The sequence below is a fragment of the Carassius auratus genome, chromosome 9, assembly GCF_003368295.1.
Source record: "Carassius auratus strain Wakin chromosome 9, ASM336829v1, whole genome shotgun sequence".
Taxonomy (NCBI): Eukaryota; Metazoa; Chordata; class Actinopteri; order Cypriniformes; family Cyprinidae; genus Carassius; species Carassius auratus.
The window spans coordinates 35,484,348-35,500,949 of record NC_039251.1 but is presented as its reverse complement, the minus strand read 5'-3'; the positions used below and the strand labels follow the sequence as shown (position 1 = coordinate 35,500,949).

At 42.8% G+C, this 16,602-nt stretch overlaps 1 protein-coding gene across 2 annotated transcripts in view; it reads right to left on the bottom strand.

Moving 5' to 3' along the window:
* Window positions 1–13,961: 13,961 nt before the first annotated feature.
* The window catches only part of LOC113109150 (activin receptor type-1), a 40,624-nt gene continuing 37,983 nt past the window's right edge, over window positions 13,962–16,602 (bottom strand). For both annotated transcript variants that reach the window (XM_026272734.1, XM_026272735.1), the window contains 2 exons: window positions 15,628–15,758; window positions 13,962–14,775 (listed from right to left, as the gene is read on the bottom strand). In XM_026272734.1, the coding sequence (XP_026128519.1) occupies window positions 14,647–14,775; window positions 15,628–15,758 (260 nt within the window). In that variant the 3' untranslated portion in view covers window positions 13,962–14,646. The remainder of the gene's footprint in view (window positions 14,776–15,627; window positions 15,759–16,602) is intronic.

Below are 16,602 nucleotides of genomic sequence, written 5' to 3'. Positions count from 1 at the left end.
AACTCTTTCAGAGGCTCCTGGGGCATATGTGCACTCCCGTCACATGTCAAACTCACACGCCACCTCCTCCTTTGGAGTTGGAAGGTTCTGAGGTCACTTCATGCTGTTCACATTCCAGGCTTGCTTAACCGTACAAGCCGACGAGCTGTCTTGAGCAATGCTACCAGGATAATGGCGGCTCCATGACCTGATGGTCCAGCTGATTTGGCGATGGTTCGGAGCCGCTCAGATAGACCTGTTTGCTTCTCCAGAGACCTCTCACTGCCAGCTGTTCTACACTCTGCATGGATGCACTGGCACACAGCTGGCTGCAGGGCCTACGCAAATGTGTGTTTCCCTCAGTGAGCCTTCTCGCACAGACACTGGGCTTCTTGACAGCTCCTCTTTGGCTGATTCCTCTGAGGAAGGATCTACTGACTCAGAGATGGGGCACTGTTTGGCACCCACATCCAGGCCTTTGGAAGCTACATGTCTGGTCCCTGGACAGGATGCAGAGGTTGTAGGCAACCTACCCCAGGAGGTAGTGAACACCATCACTTCGGCAAGAGAACCATCTACGAGACAGGTTTATGCCTTGTAGTGGAACCTGTTTGTTGAGTAGTGTTCTTCTCCCCAAGAAGTCCCCCGACGATGCCCGATTGTGGTCGTACTTTCCTTTCTGCAGCAAGAGATGGAGTGAAGGCTGTCTCCCTTCACCCTAAAAGTCCAGGTTACCGCTATTTCTACATACCATGACCCAGTGAATGGGAAGTTTATAGTTGAGCATGACCTCGTCATCAGGTTCCTTAGAGTGGCCAGGAGGTTAAATCCTTCCCCGTCACCCTCTATACCATCTTGGGACCCGACTCTAGTGCTTAAATCACTACAGCAGGGCCCTTTCAAGCCTTTGCATTCAGTTGAGCTAAAGTTTCTTTCATTGAAAACTCTGCTCCTGCTTGCAATGGCCTCCATCAAGAATGTTGGGAACCTGCATACATTTTCGTTCGATGGTTTGTGACTAGAGTTTGGGCCGGCTGAATCCCAGGTAATCCTGAGGCCCCGGCCTAGCTACGTGCACAAGGTTCCCACAACACCCTTCAAATACCAATCGGTTAACCTGCAATATGTAAAAAGACTATGCATGCTAAACATTAACATTACCATAGTAAATATGGTAAATATGACTGCTTGAAGAAATCAGATATCAGCTTCTTATTCTCTGTCACAATTGTGTATTTATTAAATAACATTTTATCTGTCGTCTCGTCTCGTGAGTTTAGCTCTACGTTGCATATGATCAAAATATAATAATGATTTTTGTTTGGGAGCTTTTATAAAAATAGAGAGTCTGCACTGCTATTCATTTCAGAAAGCTAACAGCTTTAACACCAGCATTAAACACTTTTTTAAATAAGTTGCTCAAAATTCACTTTCAGTCAGCAGGAGTCTTTACAATAACTTGATCTGATGTGAATTATAATCACCATACAAGGCAAAAATATTTATAACGATGCAAAAGTCTGTGCACGCTAGGCATTAACATTACCACAGTAAACATGGTAAATATGACAGCTTGAAGAAATCAGATGTCAGCTTCTTATTCTCTATCACGATCATGTATTTATTTAGTAACTTATTATCCTTCACAAGCCTCGTCTCGAGAGTTTAGCTCCACGTAGCCTATCATAAAAAAATATAATAATGTTTTTTCACGCTGTCTGGTCTCTGTTTCCCTGAGTCTCCACTAGTGGTCTCACTTCCCCATAGGCACCTCACTGTAGGCACTACAATTCCCACAAAGCCTTGTCCCGATATCACAGTAATTGCACTCCTGTTAATTTGCACTCAGGTGTCTTCACTTGATAGTCATTACCCTGCCTATATTAACCGGTATTTTTCTGTTTGTCTTCATGGAGGCCTTTCATTCCGTCACCCAGTTTCCTCGCCTTCCGAGTTTCCTCATCTACGGAGTTTCCTGTTCCTGTTCCTTCCCTGTTTGTTTGTCGTTTGGATGGATTTATGGTTTTGACCCCTGCTTGTTGGATTCTGATTTGGATTACCCAATAAATACAACACTGCGTTTGGATCTCTCATCTCCTGTGTTTCCCTGGGCTCCGATCATAACAGAAGGACTCCATCAATGTCGAGATCCAGCAGTGTGGGACTTCATTCCCGTTCCCCAGCCGGTATGGTGGAGCGGAGGGCTAAATATATAAGATAAACCACCCTCCGCCAAGAGGGGAATGAGGTGGTTGCTATGGCACATGTGTTCTGGAAACTGGCGGATGGTATGTGATGCAATGATGCGGCCCTAAAAGACATTTTTAACACCGGTCTGGATGACCTGGTGCCTCAAAGGGAGATGTACCAGTTGGACGCTTTTAATTTCTGGGAGTTCGTGTTCTACCTGCAACATCGGCTTCCGTGGAATGCCCCAGCCACTCCTGTCTCTCACTGTGGGATGGCAGATTCTAGAGCGGGGTCTACAAACAGGAGGACCGCCAGCCCAACACCACAGCACAAGGTGGGTGCCAGCCCAACGCCACGGTGCAAGATGGCCGCCAGCCCAGCCCCACAGCGCAAGATGGCCACCAGCCCAGCGCCACAGCATAAGATTGCCGCCTGCCCAGCGCCACTGCCCAAGATGGCCGCTGGCCTAGATCAACTGCCCAAGATGGCCGCTGGCCCAGAGCAACTGCCCAAGATGGTCGCCGGTACAGCACCACTGCCCAAGATGACAGCCACAGTTGACCCTCCAGAGTCGAGTCAGGTTCCCGATGACCCTTTAGAGTAGAGTCAGATTCCCGTTGACTCTCCAGAGTAGAGTCAGGTTCCCGTTGACCAGGTTCCCGTTGACCCTCCAGAGTCGAATCAGGTTCCCGTTCCTCCAGAATCGAGTCGGGTTCCCGTTGATCCTCCAGAGTCGAGTCAGGTTCCCGTTGACCCTCCGGAGTCAGGGCAAGACACCGTTGACCCTCCGGAGTCAGGGCAAGTCACCGTTGACCCTACGGAGTCAAGTCAAGTCACCAGTGATCTTCATGGGCAAAGTCAAGTCACCAGTGCTCTTCATGGACAAGGGCAAGTCACCATTGATCTTCATGGGCAAGGGCAAGTCACCAATGATCTTCATGGGCAAAGGCAAGTCACAATTAATCTTAATGAACAAATGCAAGTCACCATTGATCTTCATGAGCAGAGTCATGTCACCAATGACCTTCATGAGCAGAGTCAAGTCATCAATGATCTTCATGAGCAGAGTCAAGTCATCATTGATCTTTTTAAATCCAGTCTAAACACCACTGAATTACCAGTCTCTCCACGTCTCTGCGGAACTACCAGAGCCTCCCCATGTCTCTGCTGAACTACCAGAGCCTCTCCACGTCTCTGCTGAACTACCAGAGCCTCTCCACGCCTCGGCTGAACTACCAGAGCCTCTCCTTGTCTCGGGAGAAGTACCAGAGCCTCTCCTCATTTCGGCTGAACTTCCAGAGCCTCGTCACGTCTCAGCCAAACTCTCTGAGTGCTCGACTGATCCTGTTGTGGCCACGGAGGCCACCCTTAACTGGTTCATGTTCTCTGTTTCAGACTTTCTTAACCAGACTTGCTCTACTGTGTCATTGATCCACTGTGGTGGTCTTCTGCGCCGCCCGGGAGGTGGGCTTCTGTCTCGAACCCACAGATGTTGTGTTGTTCTGCGCCGCCCGGGTGGGCTTCTGTCTCGACCGCACGGATGTGGTGGTCTTCTGCGCCACTCTGGTGGGCTTCTGTCTTGACCGCACGGGTGTGGTAGTCTTCTGTGCCGCCCGGGTGGGCTTCTGTCTCGACCGCACGGATGCGGTGGTCTTCTGCACCGCCCTGGTGGGCTTCTGTCTCGACCGCATGGATGTGGTGGTCTTCTGCACCACCCGGGTGGGCTTCTGTCTCGACCGCACGGATGCGGTGGTCTTCTGCGTCGCCCTTGTGGGCTTCTGTCTCGACCGCATGGCTCCAATTCCACCTTGCTCCTCTCTGGATTCCTACCCTGTCGGTTTGGCCCTGGGCCAATGAACGTTATGTTCCTTCCTGGACTTGTGTTTTGTTGTTGTTTTGTTTTTGTTTTTGTTTTTTGCTCTTCTCTCAGTTTCCCTCTATGGACCTGGCCCTCCGTCCCTCCCCCTGGTCCTCCGCCACTCCACCTCCCTCCTGGTCTATGTGTTCCTTGGTCTCTTCTTGTGTTCAGGTGGAGCATCTGGTAGCTGCTCCGTGGAGGAGGGGGTAATGTCACGCTGTCTGGTCTCTGTTTCCCTGAGTCTCCACTAGTGGTCTCACTTCCCCATAGGCACCTCACCGTAGGCACTACAATTCCCACAATCCTTATCCCTTCATCACAGTAATTGCACTCCTGTTAATTGCACTCAGGTGTCTTCACTTGTTAACCATTACCCTGACTATATTAACCAGTCTTTTTCTGTTTGTCTTCATGGAGTCCTTTTATTCCGTCACCCAGTTTCCTTGCCTTCTGAGTTTCCCCGTCTTCCGAGTTTCCTGTTCCCGTTCCTGTTCCTTCCCTGTTTGTTTGTCGTTTGGATGGATTACCCAATAAATACCACACTGCGTTTGGATCTCTCGGCTCCCGTGTTTCCCTGGGTTCCGATCATAACATGTTTTTGTTCGGGAGCTTTTATAAAAATAGAGACATTATCACTCGTTCTAAATGTGACTTATAGACGACTGTGGCTACAAGTAAACATAAACAGACTCGACCGAATAAGCAGGTTATTTTCATAAGTATTATAAATAAATAAATAAAATAGAAATGTGTATTTATGTGTGATTAATTTTGAGTCCTGATAAATTAAATCATTATGATCAATGTTCACTTATTCTATAGTTAAAACATAGATGCTTTTGAATTTGAATATTTACCAAAGCATGCAAATAGACGGCCGCTTTTATCATGTTCCTGTGTGATCGCGCATGTTCCAGTAATTTATTTCTTATTAGTTTTCTGATAACTTCTCTTTGTTGGTGAAATGATGGGGTTGTGTGACGTTGTTCTGAGAGGCATGTAAAGGGTGTGTTTTAGTGATGCTCAGCAGAGCTTCAGGCCCTGACTGTGGAAACCCTGCACTATTCTGGCCTCGTGCTACTAGCCCGAGGCTATTAGCCCCGCCAGGATGGCTCACTGGACTGTGGATGCCATAACCCTGACTTATCAGGCACAGGGTGTGCCCTGCCCATTCATGGCTCATGGTGCCTCGCTGACAGATATTAATAGAGCTGAGGTTAGGTTCGCTAGGTTCTATAGCCTTTGTGTAGAGTCGGTATCCTCCTGTGTTCTCACCTCAAATGAGTAGTGGCACTTAGAGGCCCCAGTTATTGACTGCTTACTAAAACTGCTCCAGAGTGTCCGTAGACCCTGTTGAGATCCTCCATCACCATAAGCAGTTGGACGCGGTGGAATGTCCGGCGCCAGTCCTCTATAGTGAATCCATGAGAACCATGAAAGGCTGGTTTCCATATTGAGACCTAAGCGGTACTCATATGCTTATAGTCCATGGTATAGCCTTAGAGCCCATGTCTCTCTGTCAGACTTCTGCCTTTTATGAGGGTTTTAATCACCTAAAATTTCTCCATATACACCTAAACATATGCTATATGCGTATTTGCTACCAAAAACTCCTTCGGGAAGGATGGGGCTTCCGCAGCATCCCTGTTCCAAGCAGAACCGGTCCATTTTCCCAGTGTTATCCAATCTCACCCAGTGAGGTAGTGTTTTGACAAAGGTGAGTGGAACTACAAGTTCCGAGCCTGGCCTACACCTAATAGGGGTGCAGGTGGCTCACACAGTGCACCGGAAGGGGCAGCACCCGTTGTGCTTTGGTAGGGATCCCAATTTGCTGTACTGCCACTGAGTTGCTGGGTCTCCGGCTCGGCTCCTCATCGAAAACCTGGTATGCATTGCACCTGCTGGCTTCTTATACTCACGCAATAATTGCATGCCAATGTGGATTGGCTCATTTAGTTTATACTCAAAATAGATTGGTCTACCAAAGCAATATCCCAATTTCATCAGTCACCGTTCGGTTAAATATAAATATTCACCGTTGGGTACCATACGTAACCGAGACGTTAAATTATCTAAACCAACAACACATATGTTAGACCCTATTCCATCTAAGCTCCTAAACGGGCATCTCCAGAAGTCATAGATCCACTTTTGACTATTATTAAAAACTATTATTAATCTGATTATTAATACTAATCTAATTATTAATTTGACTATTATTAATCTATTCATAAACACTTGTCAGTGTTATGGAATAACTCACAGTTGGAAACTGCATCTTGGTAGTAAAAACACGGCATGGTTTTTCAGTGTACAGTGTCACAAACAGAATGAGACAATCCACCGGAAAAAATAATGAATGAAAAATAGGCGAAAGATCGTTTATTAGAATTTTGGCGCTCCCTCGTGACGCACTCTGACGCACCTGTTAGCTGATGGAGGCGGAACTTATATTGATCGCCTTTTTCTTTGTTTGTTTTATTTTTCAGCAGTTTTTATATATGTGAGAGTGTGTTTTATGTTGAATGTGAATGTATCTGAATGATTACTATCTGTTTGAGTGCAAATTAGCCCAAATCAGCTCGCTATTACTGAATGATCACGGCTATCAAAGTGAACGCGTCTATATGAATAGAGAGAGTGGATTATTTACTTTGGCACATTTGTGTTTTTACCATCTGTATAAGTGGCCATAAGAAAATCAGAACTTATTTGCATCGTAATTCATTGTAAATGATGCATTTCTAGCAATCTCAGGATGTTTTGTAATCTCGGGATCTCAGGATGTTCTGTAATTGAAAAAAAAATCCCCGACAGCAGTGTGGCTCAAAACAAAACCACACTGAGCATGTTACTAAGTTGGGATGTAAAATAGGCAGAAGAAATCATGGAAAATGGGATATGTGAACTGCAAAAACAATCTGGAGTGCTGCAAATGCAGGACAAGGGTCAGTTTGTTGAAGTTGGAACCCACGTCCATGACGCCAGCAAACCACAGAAATGCAGCAACATAAGACACTTCTTTAGTTTGTTAACTCACATTGATGCCAAAAGTGGAGGATGAGTAGTCACAATCTAGAGTCAAGGAACATACATAGACTTTAAAATTGATTCAGATGCTGACATAAGTAATTTCTGAGAACCTCTGCTTTGAGGTAAAAGCCACAACTCAAAAATGTGAAAGAGAATGCAAGGATTATAGTGTGCACACTGCAAAATGGCTGTCCATGGCCTTGATCCTTGAAGGTCAAGGATTGGAAATATAAAAGAATGATCATACACTATTGTCATTCCTTATCCAAATTTGAGACTGGAGTACTCAGAAGAAATCAGTGACATTTATTGAACTCGCACCTACTTCAGTACAACAGCCACTGGTACGGTACAAAAGGGAACCTCCAGTTATGACCCAGACATTCATGACTAAATTAAAGGCCTACCTGAGTCTAGACTGAAGTGAATTCAAGTCACACTACTATTATTTAATAAAATAGGGGTGATAACTAGGTCACAACCTCACAGAGATAGAAAGCACACACATAAATGCACTTCACGAGTTCACGCTGTAAGATTAATAAGGGAATTAAGATCAATATAACTTAAAGGGTATTGAATTACAGTGAATAAGAACCGAATTAGTATGCAAATTATTCAGAATTAATATTTAACTCTTTATCAACTATTCGTCCAAGACACTGGTATGTAAAATCAAACAAGACTTTATTGAACTACTCTAATACACACAAGCTAAACTAACGAAAAACACACAAACATTCATTCAAACAGTGACAGAGAAAAGTGATGTTATTAACAGAGGATGAATGGAGTCCCAAGTGTCTAGCGTTAAACACTATTTCTTGACCGCAATCTGAGAGAATCATCTACTAGCACTTTAATCTTAGTTAGTTTTCTTAATAAGATTTTTTAACGATATTAAAACTCCATATACATCGGTAAGAAGGAGGCGGGAACCGGCGGACAATCAAAACATTTTAATAATCAAAAATAAACAAAACAGCGCGTCGGCGACTGACGCGCACAAATAAAAGCCAAAACATAAAATATGTCCCAGGCCTGGTCCTCTCTCGTCCTTCACGGTCGTCGCTCCAGTTTTATATCCTTCCATCTCCTACGTGGGACTCGATACTGGCGGTGGGGCGCAGGTGCAGCTCATCTTCAATCACTACACCTGGCCTCACTCCTCGTTCCCACGCCTCTCGGCCCCGCCCCACTCGCCACAGATTTGCACTAGTTTCAGCCAGAATTAGGAGATATTGTGTACTTGCGTTTGGATGCTCCTTGTTGGCTTTTGATCCTCTTCCATCCTACAGCCTGACCCAGTGATACAGCAAGCACGAAGTTCCTATTGGATGCTACGGCCTGCGACGCTGACCCAGTGATACAGCAAGCACGAAGTTCCTGTTGGATGCTGGTGAGAGCCTCCTGGCCACACAACTTTACCTTACATCCGTCTTACATACTCCTTGTCGGTCAGCCCAAAAACCTTTTTATCTTCCAAACTGAGAGGACCTAGACGTCCTGAGTCTTATTCTCCAGTCTGAGGCTTCATGGGCCCTCTCGTCAGTCATTTGCCGTTCTCCCACTGAAAAGCAGGGGCTTATCAGCCAGTAGGGCTTGCATGCAGACACCGTGACCTATTCCAGTTGAGGCAACTCGGACCATCCTGGTCGGGCTAAACAACCACGCTGGTCCTCCTCATCGGCCGGTATGGCTCACTGTTCCAATGCTGTGAGCTCCCGTTGAGCATCGGCTTGAGCCCTACCGACCGGACGCCCCTAACCATGTAGTCCAGTACCTGCATGGTATGGTATGCCTATTTGGCGTGCTGTCTGGGGAAGGGCTCTGAGCTCGGGAATCCCGACCTAGAGTACCCACCTTTCCCTGTCTAGTTGTAAAGTGAACTCTAAGTGAGGAGATGGGGTGGAGGAGGGATCCTGATAAACCATCAATGGACGGTAAGTCAGCAGTATTTATACTATGGTACTGATTACCTGATTGTGGTCCACCGGTGTTGATTAGTTGATTTAAGTATCTGATGCACTCCTTGTTACTAAAACATTATTTCACGAGTTCACACTTACATATAATTAGCTGAAGTATGGTATGCTTATTTGGCATGCTGTCTGAGGAAGTGCTCGGAGCACGGGAATGGGCCGAACCTATAGTACACCCCAAAAAGCAAATTAACAAGAGGACAGTCGCCAGATCAAGAACGCCCCCAAAAATAGCATTGAGTACTGGCGGGGGCTGATTAAATTTTTCGGAGAAGTCATCTCATTGGCAGGCCGGAAGAGCCTACGTACTCCAGTGGGAGAGACTTAAGCGTTGGAAGGGTAGGCCCTACCGGCTGCAGGTACTGGACTACATGGTTAGGGGCGTCCGGTCGGTAGGGCTCGAGCCGATGCTCAACGGGAGCTCACAGCATTGGAACAGTGAGCCATACCGGCCGATGAGGAGGACCAGCGTGGTTGTTTAGCCCGACCAGGATGGTCCGAGTTGCCTCAACTGGAATAGGTCACTGTGTCTGCATGCAAGCCCTACTGGCTGATAAGCCCCTGCTTTTCAGTGGGAGAAGGGCAAATGGCTGACTGAGAGGGCCCATGAAGCCTCCGACCGGAGAATAAGACTCAGGACGTCTAGGTCCTCTCAGTTTGGCAGATAAAAAGGTTTTTGGGCTGACCGACAAGGAGTATGTAAGACGGATGTAAGGTAAAGTTGTGTGGCCAGGAGGCTCTCACCAGCATCCAACAGGAACTTCGTGCTTGCTGTATAACTGTGTCAGCGTCGCAGGCTGTAGCATCCAATAGGAACTTCGTGCTTGCTGTATCACTGGGTCAGCGTCGCAGGCCGTAGGATGGAAGAGGAATGTTTGGGTGGCCGTGAGGCTCTCACCGATGTCTGGTGGGAGCTTGTACTCACAGCATCAGACAGGTAAGCCTTGACGACCGTAGAATGGAAAAGGAGGTTCGCGCCAGCCTCCCACTGGAGCTGGATATTTGCATATTGAATAGGTCAGCTAGGTCATTGGTTCCCAACCTGGGGTCCGCGCCCCCAGAGTTCACAGGGGGGGCGCGGGAGCAGATATGCTTTGAGGTGAATAAAGATGCATAAAATGTTCTACTAATAATTTTATATAAAAATATTTTTTCAAAGTTTTTAAAAAAATCATATGCTAACAATGCCGATATCAATTACAATTTCGTTATTTCAAATGTAGGCGCGTTGCGCGTGGCAAGCGCGCTCATAATGTAAGATACGTCGGCGCGACCACAACAGTGCCCAACATCAAATGGCAAACATAATGCAAGCGGAACGAAACTGCTCGTTATTGTGTGGTTGATGGACCGTTTATCAGTTTGGACCAGTGCAGCGCGAGCCGATCGTGTTCATGCGATGCTGTTACTACACAGCGCTAATAAGAGATCCAGTAAAGAAAGCATTTGAATTTGCCACAGAAGTAATAACATCGCTGCAAGATCTAGAGAGAAACATTCACGTTTCTCTGTTATTAACGGATTAAACAGCACGTGTAAACCAGGAAGAAACATTGTGCCGTGAATGAACTATCCAGTGTCCAGATCTGCAACATTCAACATGTATTTACTGTAGTAAGACTAACTGCAACCATGAAAGTAGGCTATAATGCCTTCAAGTAACATTACGTCGGTTTTATTTTGTCATTATGAATACAATTGCTGCCCTCAAATGTTAATCTGAAATAAAATAAACCTTGGTTTATAACTACTACAATATTTCATTTTTTCCAAGAAGCTGTTTTGTTTTATATGCTCATAAGAAGAATAAATTATAGCTCCAGAATTACTCAAAGTAAAAAATATCACACTTTATTATGTTTGTTTTAATATCAAACCGAACCGTGAATTTTGTGAACCGTTAAACCCCTTTTATATATATATATATATATATATATATATATATATATATATATATATATATATATATATATATATATATATATATATTTATTTATATATATAAATATAATATAATATAATATATTAGTGCTGGGAAAAAAATTAATTGCATTCAAAATAAAAGTTTTTGTTTGCATCATATATGTGTGTGTGAACTGTGTATAATTATTTTGTATATAAATACACGCATATGCATGTATTTAATTTTTTTGCATGTATACTGTATATACAGTAATACATAATTTATATTATATATAAATATAAATAATTTATATATAAATAAATAAAAATATTAAATATATACATGCATATATGTGTTTATATATATATATATATATATATATATATATATATATATATATATATATATATATATATATATATATATATATATACAAAATAATTATACACATTACACACATATATAATATGCAAACACAAACATTTTTATTTTGGATGCGATAAATTTTTTCGCCGCACTAATATATATATATGGGGGGGGGGGGGTCCCGGATTGTTAAATATGTACATGGGGGGGCCCCAAGGAAAAAGGTTGGGAACCACTGAGCTAGGTGGCTGTAAAAAGGAAAGGAAAAAGTTGTCTGAACAGGAGGCTCTCGTCGGCATCCAATGGGAGCACACTCATCGAATGGGTAAGCCTCACTGGCCAAAGGATGGAAAAGTTACGTTTGTCTAGCCGGGAGGCTCTCGCCGACATCCGATGGGAGCTTCCTACTCACGGCATCGAATGGGTAAACCTCTCCAGGCATAGAAGGAAATGTACAGTTGTGTGGCCTGGAGGCTCTCGCCTGCATCCGATGGGAGCACACGCATCGGACGGGTAAGTCTCGCCAGCCGTAGGAAGGAAAAGGTAAGGTTATCTAGCCTGGATGTTCTCGCCCGACGTCCGATGGGATCACACTGCATCGAACGAGTAAGCCTAGCTGGCTGTAGAATAGATAGGTAAAGATGTCTGGCCGGGAGGCTCTCGTCGACATCTGGTGGGAGCTGAATACTTGCTGAATACCCAGATGGGTAAGTCTTGCCAATTGTAAAAGGGGAAAGTTATAGTTGTTTAGCTGAGAGGCTCTCTCCAACCTTCGATGGGAGCACACAGCATCAACCAGGTCAGCCTTGCCGGCCCTAAAATAGAAAAGGTAATGTTGTGTAGTCGGACTAAAGACAGAGAATGCTTGACTGGGAGGGCTCTTGCAGCCTTTGACGAGAGTTCAATACACATGGACGACCGGGAAAGCTCTTGCAGCATCTGACGTTAAAATCTGAGTTAAATACTCACGGCATCAGACGGGTAACTCCGCAGTTAGTTTGTCAGAAAAGGCAAGGTTTGCTCGATCGGGAGGCTCTCGAGGAATTGTAGGCATGACCGAATTATGAGCGGATGCCGGGGAAAAATTCGCCGAAAACGCGTGGCTGGCCAAGCAGAACAGCAGCGGGTGTGACGAAGCCCAGAGCTCGGAGGTGGTGTATGTCAGAGAAGGAGCGATCCTAGGGCCGGCATATTTTGGCCGGAGAACCGAAAAAAACCCACTATGATCTCATCTTTTTATTGGAGAAGCTGAGTCTGACACGTACTGACAAAAGGTGCAAACCAAATTTTATACTATGGTATTGATTACTTGATTGTGGTCCACCGGTGTTGAATCTGCGTGCATTGTAAGCGTTTTTTTTTTTTTCAATGAAAAAGCTCCGCTCTCGTTCGCCTCTCTTTCTGAGGGAAAAAAAAAGAAGAAAAAAAAGAGCTGCCATCAGCTTCCCGCAGTTCAGGACCTGTTGCTGCTGAGGCACGGAGAAGAATGAGCTTGTGGGATTTACAGGTGGATCTGGCTCAGTGGAGCTTTCCCTTTCGCGCTCGTCGACGGACGACAGAGAGCCTTAGGAGGATGATATTATATCTTTAACACTTTCAGATACTGAGGTTAGTGAATACTTTAACAGATTTGAATATTATGAATGTGTTATGTGTAAACCAGGTTAAAGAGGTGGATCTTTTTTCTTTTTTTTTTATCTAGATTTAAACTGTGCCTACCTCCTGAACAATGTTAGGTAGATTATTCCAGAGTTTGGGTACTAAATATAATTTTTTTTTTTTTTTTTTTTTTTTGAGAACAGTGGATGTGGAGGACTATTGTGCAATTAGAGCTTGTTCAAATACTGAGGTGCTAAACCATTCAGGGCTTTAGAAGTAATATGCAAGATTTTAAAATCCATAAAAGGTTTGATAGGGAGCCAGTGCAGTGTTGACAGAACCGGGCTAATCTGGTTCTAGTAAGAACTCTAGCTACTGCATTTTGGACTATCAGGAGTTTGTTTATTAAGCATGCAGAACAACCACCCAAATAAAGCATTACAATAATCTAACTTTGAGGTCATGAACGCATGAATGAATGTTTCTGCATTTGACATTGAGAGCATAGGTCGTAATTTATATATATTTTTGAGATGGAAAAATGCAGTTTTACAAACGATAGAAACGTGGCTTTCTAAGGAAAGATTGCTATCAAATTATATATTTTCACTTCACTGCAAGACGAGATATGCCTTCCATATATCCAGCAATTAAATAATCTCAATAAATTGTAACCCAAAATGTAATGTTTAACTGGACTAAAAACTGATTGCATTTCCACCAATTAAAAGAAAAAGTGATACACAACAAGTAACATTTGGAGCCTTTATACGCACAAAGTATATTCATATGCATGATCAATAACTACAAACACACACACATCTGGCACCAAACTAGTAGTAACAACTTAATTTAGCCTTAATCTGTAACTCTCTTAAACTATTCTGCCTATTTTTTTTATTCAATGTTTAAAAAATATATACATTTTCCATACAATTCAATTAAATTATCTATAAAAAAAGATCTAGAGGAGACTAGGCTGGTCCAAGTATATGTCTGCCGAATAACTGTGTGAATTATTTGATAAACAAAAACGATTTGCAGATATCTGTTTCTTGAATTCGGGATCTTGTAGGTTTATTTAAGTTGTTTTACTCCTTAAGCATCTTTATTTACAGACAATATGAAACAAACAAAAAAACAAATACATAATGCTAAATGTGCAGTGATACAAAACTTTTCAGATTTAACACATTGGACAACAGAGGGTGGATCAAGATAAAGACTGAGGTGCAACCTTAACACTCATCATTTGTTCATGACAGACTGATTGAGTATTGTGTTTATGGTCTACTTACACTATAAATGACAGTGATAGAGAGCCAAAATGAAAAGCTATTTCTCTTTTCTTTGTAGGGTTGCAGTCAAATCATTTGTAGGGCTGCAGTAGTGTTGCTGTATTATGAACTAGAACTGTCTGATGTGTAAGTTTGTCAACTTTTGAGTGAACTAACTCTAAAGCAGTTTCTTCAAATGCCCAGCTGTTGTAATGTGACAGAACGTGATTTTTCAAAAATCCTATCTGCTAAAAGAAATAACTCCCATATGAAAAGCAGTCTGCAGTCTTTCAGTCTTTTGGATGCCAAATATGCCCCACTTTAAGTTCAAAATAAATATGATGTGCCTCTACAAGAGTACTAAGCCCAGATTATCTTTTTTTTCCTGGTTGGTTTGCCAGATGAGACATCAACTGGGCGCAGTAAAAAGGCTTTTAAGGTCTCCCATAAGGCAGTAGTTCATATGTCCGCTTTGATTTTGTCCAAAGAATTTTTTGTCAGAGTCTTTTTGATGCGTAATGCTGTAAGTCTGGCTGATGGGTTCTGGTACCAGCATTCCTTCATAAGTTTAACGATTGATGTTAAAGTCTGAAACATAAAAACAAAACAAGAGACTGATATCAAGTAAAGGGAGGTAAAAAACAATGAAGATTTTGCTAAATAATATTTATAACTGCAGTGGATATATCCTTGTGGGTGTTAGAGAGCAATCATTTTCTTCTTTACACAAGGTTACATGGGTTCATATAAATGAATTGAAAATAAGAACTTGCCTGGTTAAATGAAGGTTAAATAAAAAAATTCAACTGTGGTGTGAGCTTCAGCATTTCAAGATCTAAATAAGAATTTAGAGTAGAAACTAAAAGTAATATTATAAGAATAACAGAAATGTTTTGTTAATAATATTAGTTTTACTTAATAAATGTATTTGTTATATTTAAATTTAGAAATGTTTTGCAATTTTTAATCTTCTCTTTTGGTTTGTGTCCTTAAATAAAAAGAGAGTAAAAAAAAATGAAATCAAATTAAATACCTTTCACATGCAAAGTATTTAATTAAATTATCCGATAATAACACTGCATGTTTATAAAATAAAACCCATGTTCACATTTAATTTCCAGCAAAAAATTTTTCGTTCATTTGTTTTGTTTTGTTTTTGTGAAGATTTATACCTTTAATACCCACCACCCTTTAACACTGTCTAGATGTCTGACAATAATGCAAAAAGCGATACAACATTGTTGTCCTCGTTAAGAGTTTTTTTCCAAACTAACAATAACTATGACATTTCTATTCAATATGTTCAAACTGATTAAAATTTTACTTTCAATGTGGAAGATACATTGCTTGCCACTGGATCTGGTTGGGACCTGGTATAATGTTTTTCAAAGATAATGACTGATTAACTTAATTTGTAAAGGTATATGAGCTGGTACTGACCGGGTCTGAGAACCATCTGTTTGGGATATTTGGTCTCTGTTGGTCTATGCAGATCACTTTCTTCATGTCCTCAAAGCTTGGGTCACTCGGCACTACGTCATGGAATGGGGGCTTGTAATCTTCAACAATACCTGCACAGTGAGTGTAGACAAAACACATTAGGAACTCAACCAAAAAAAAAATGACCAGCCATTAATTTCAGAAGTTATTAAACTGGTTATCAAATTACACCGATAATCACTGAGCACCAATTGTGCCAACTGTAATGTGTCTGTACAAAATTCAGCTTCATCAAGAACGGCAGCAGTGCAGATTATATATAGAGTACAAGCTATTACACCAAAGGGAGCAATAGGGACCCATTTTAGACGAGACACACAGAGGGCATCAGACAAGCCTCTGAAGACATTACTGTAATGACCCTTTCAGTGTGAAGGGGGCAGATGTCGAATAATGTGCACCTACAATCATACACAGACAAAGTCAAACTAAAATGTGCGCAGTTTTGACCCAAGTCATTGTAATTGTAACATCTCACGAACTTTAGACCTGCATGTAAGCCATATGTGGGACTAACTAAACTAACTACACTTTTTTATAATGTTTTTTAGTCAAACATTTTACAAAACAGGACATTGACTGTATATTAAAAAAGTGAAGTGAAGTGACATTCAGCCAAGTATGGTGACCCATACTCAGAATTTGTGCTCTGCATTTAACCCATCCGAAATGCACACACACAGAGCAGTGAACACACACACACACACACACACACACACACACACACACACACACACACACACACACACACACACACACACACACACACACACACACACACACACACACACACACACACACACACACACACACACACACACACACACACACACACACACACACACACACACACACACACACACACACACACACACACACACACACCCGGAGCAGTGGGCAGCCATTTATGCTGCG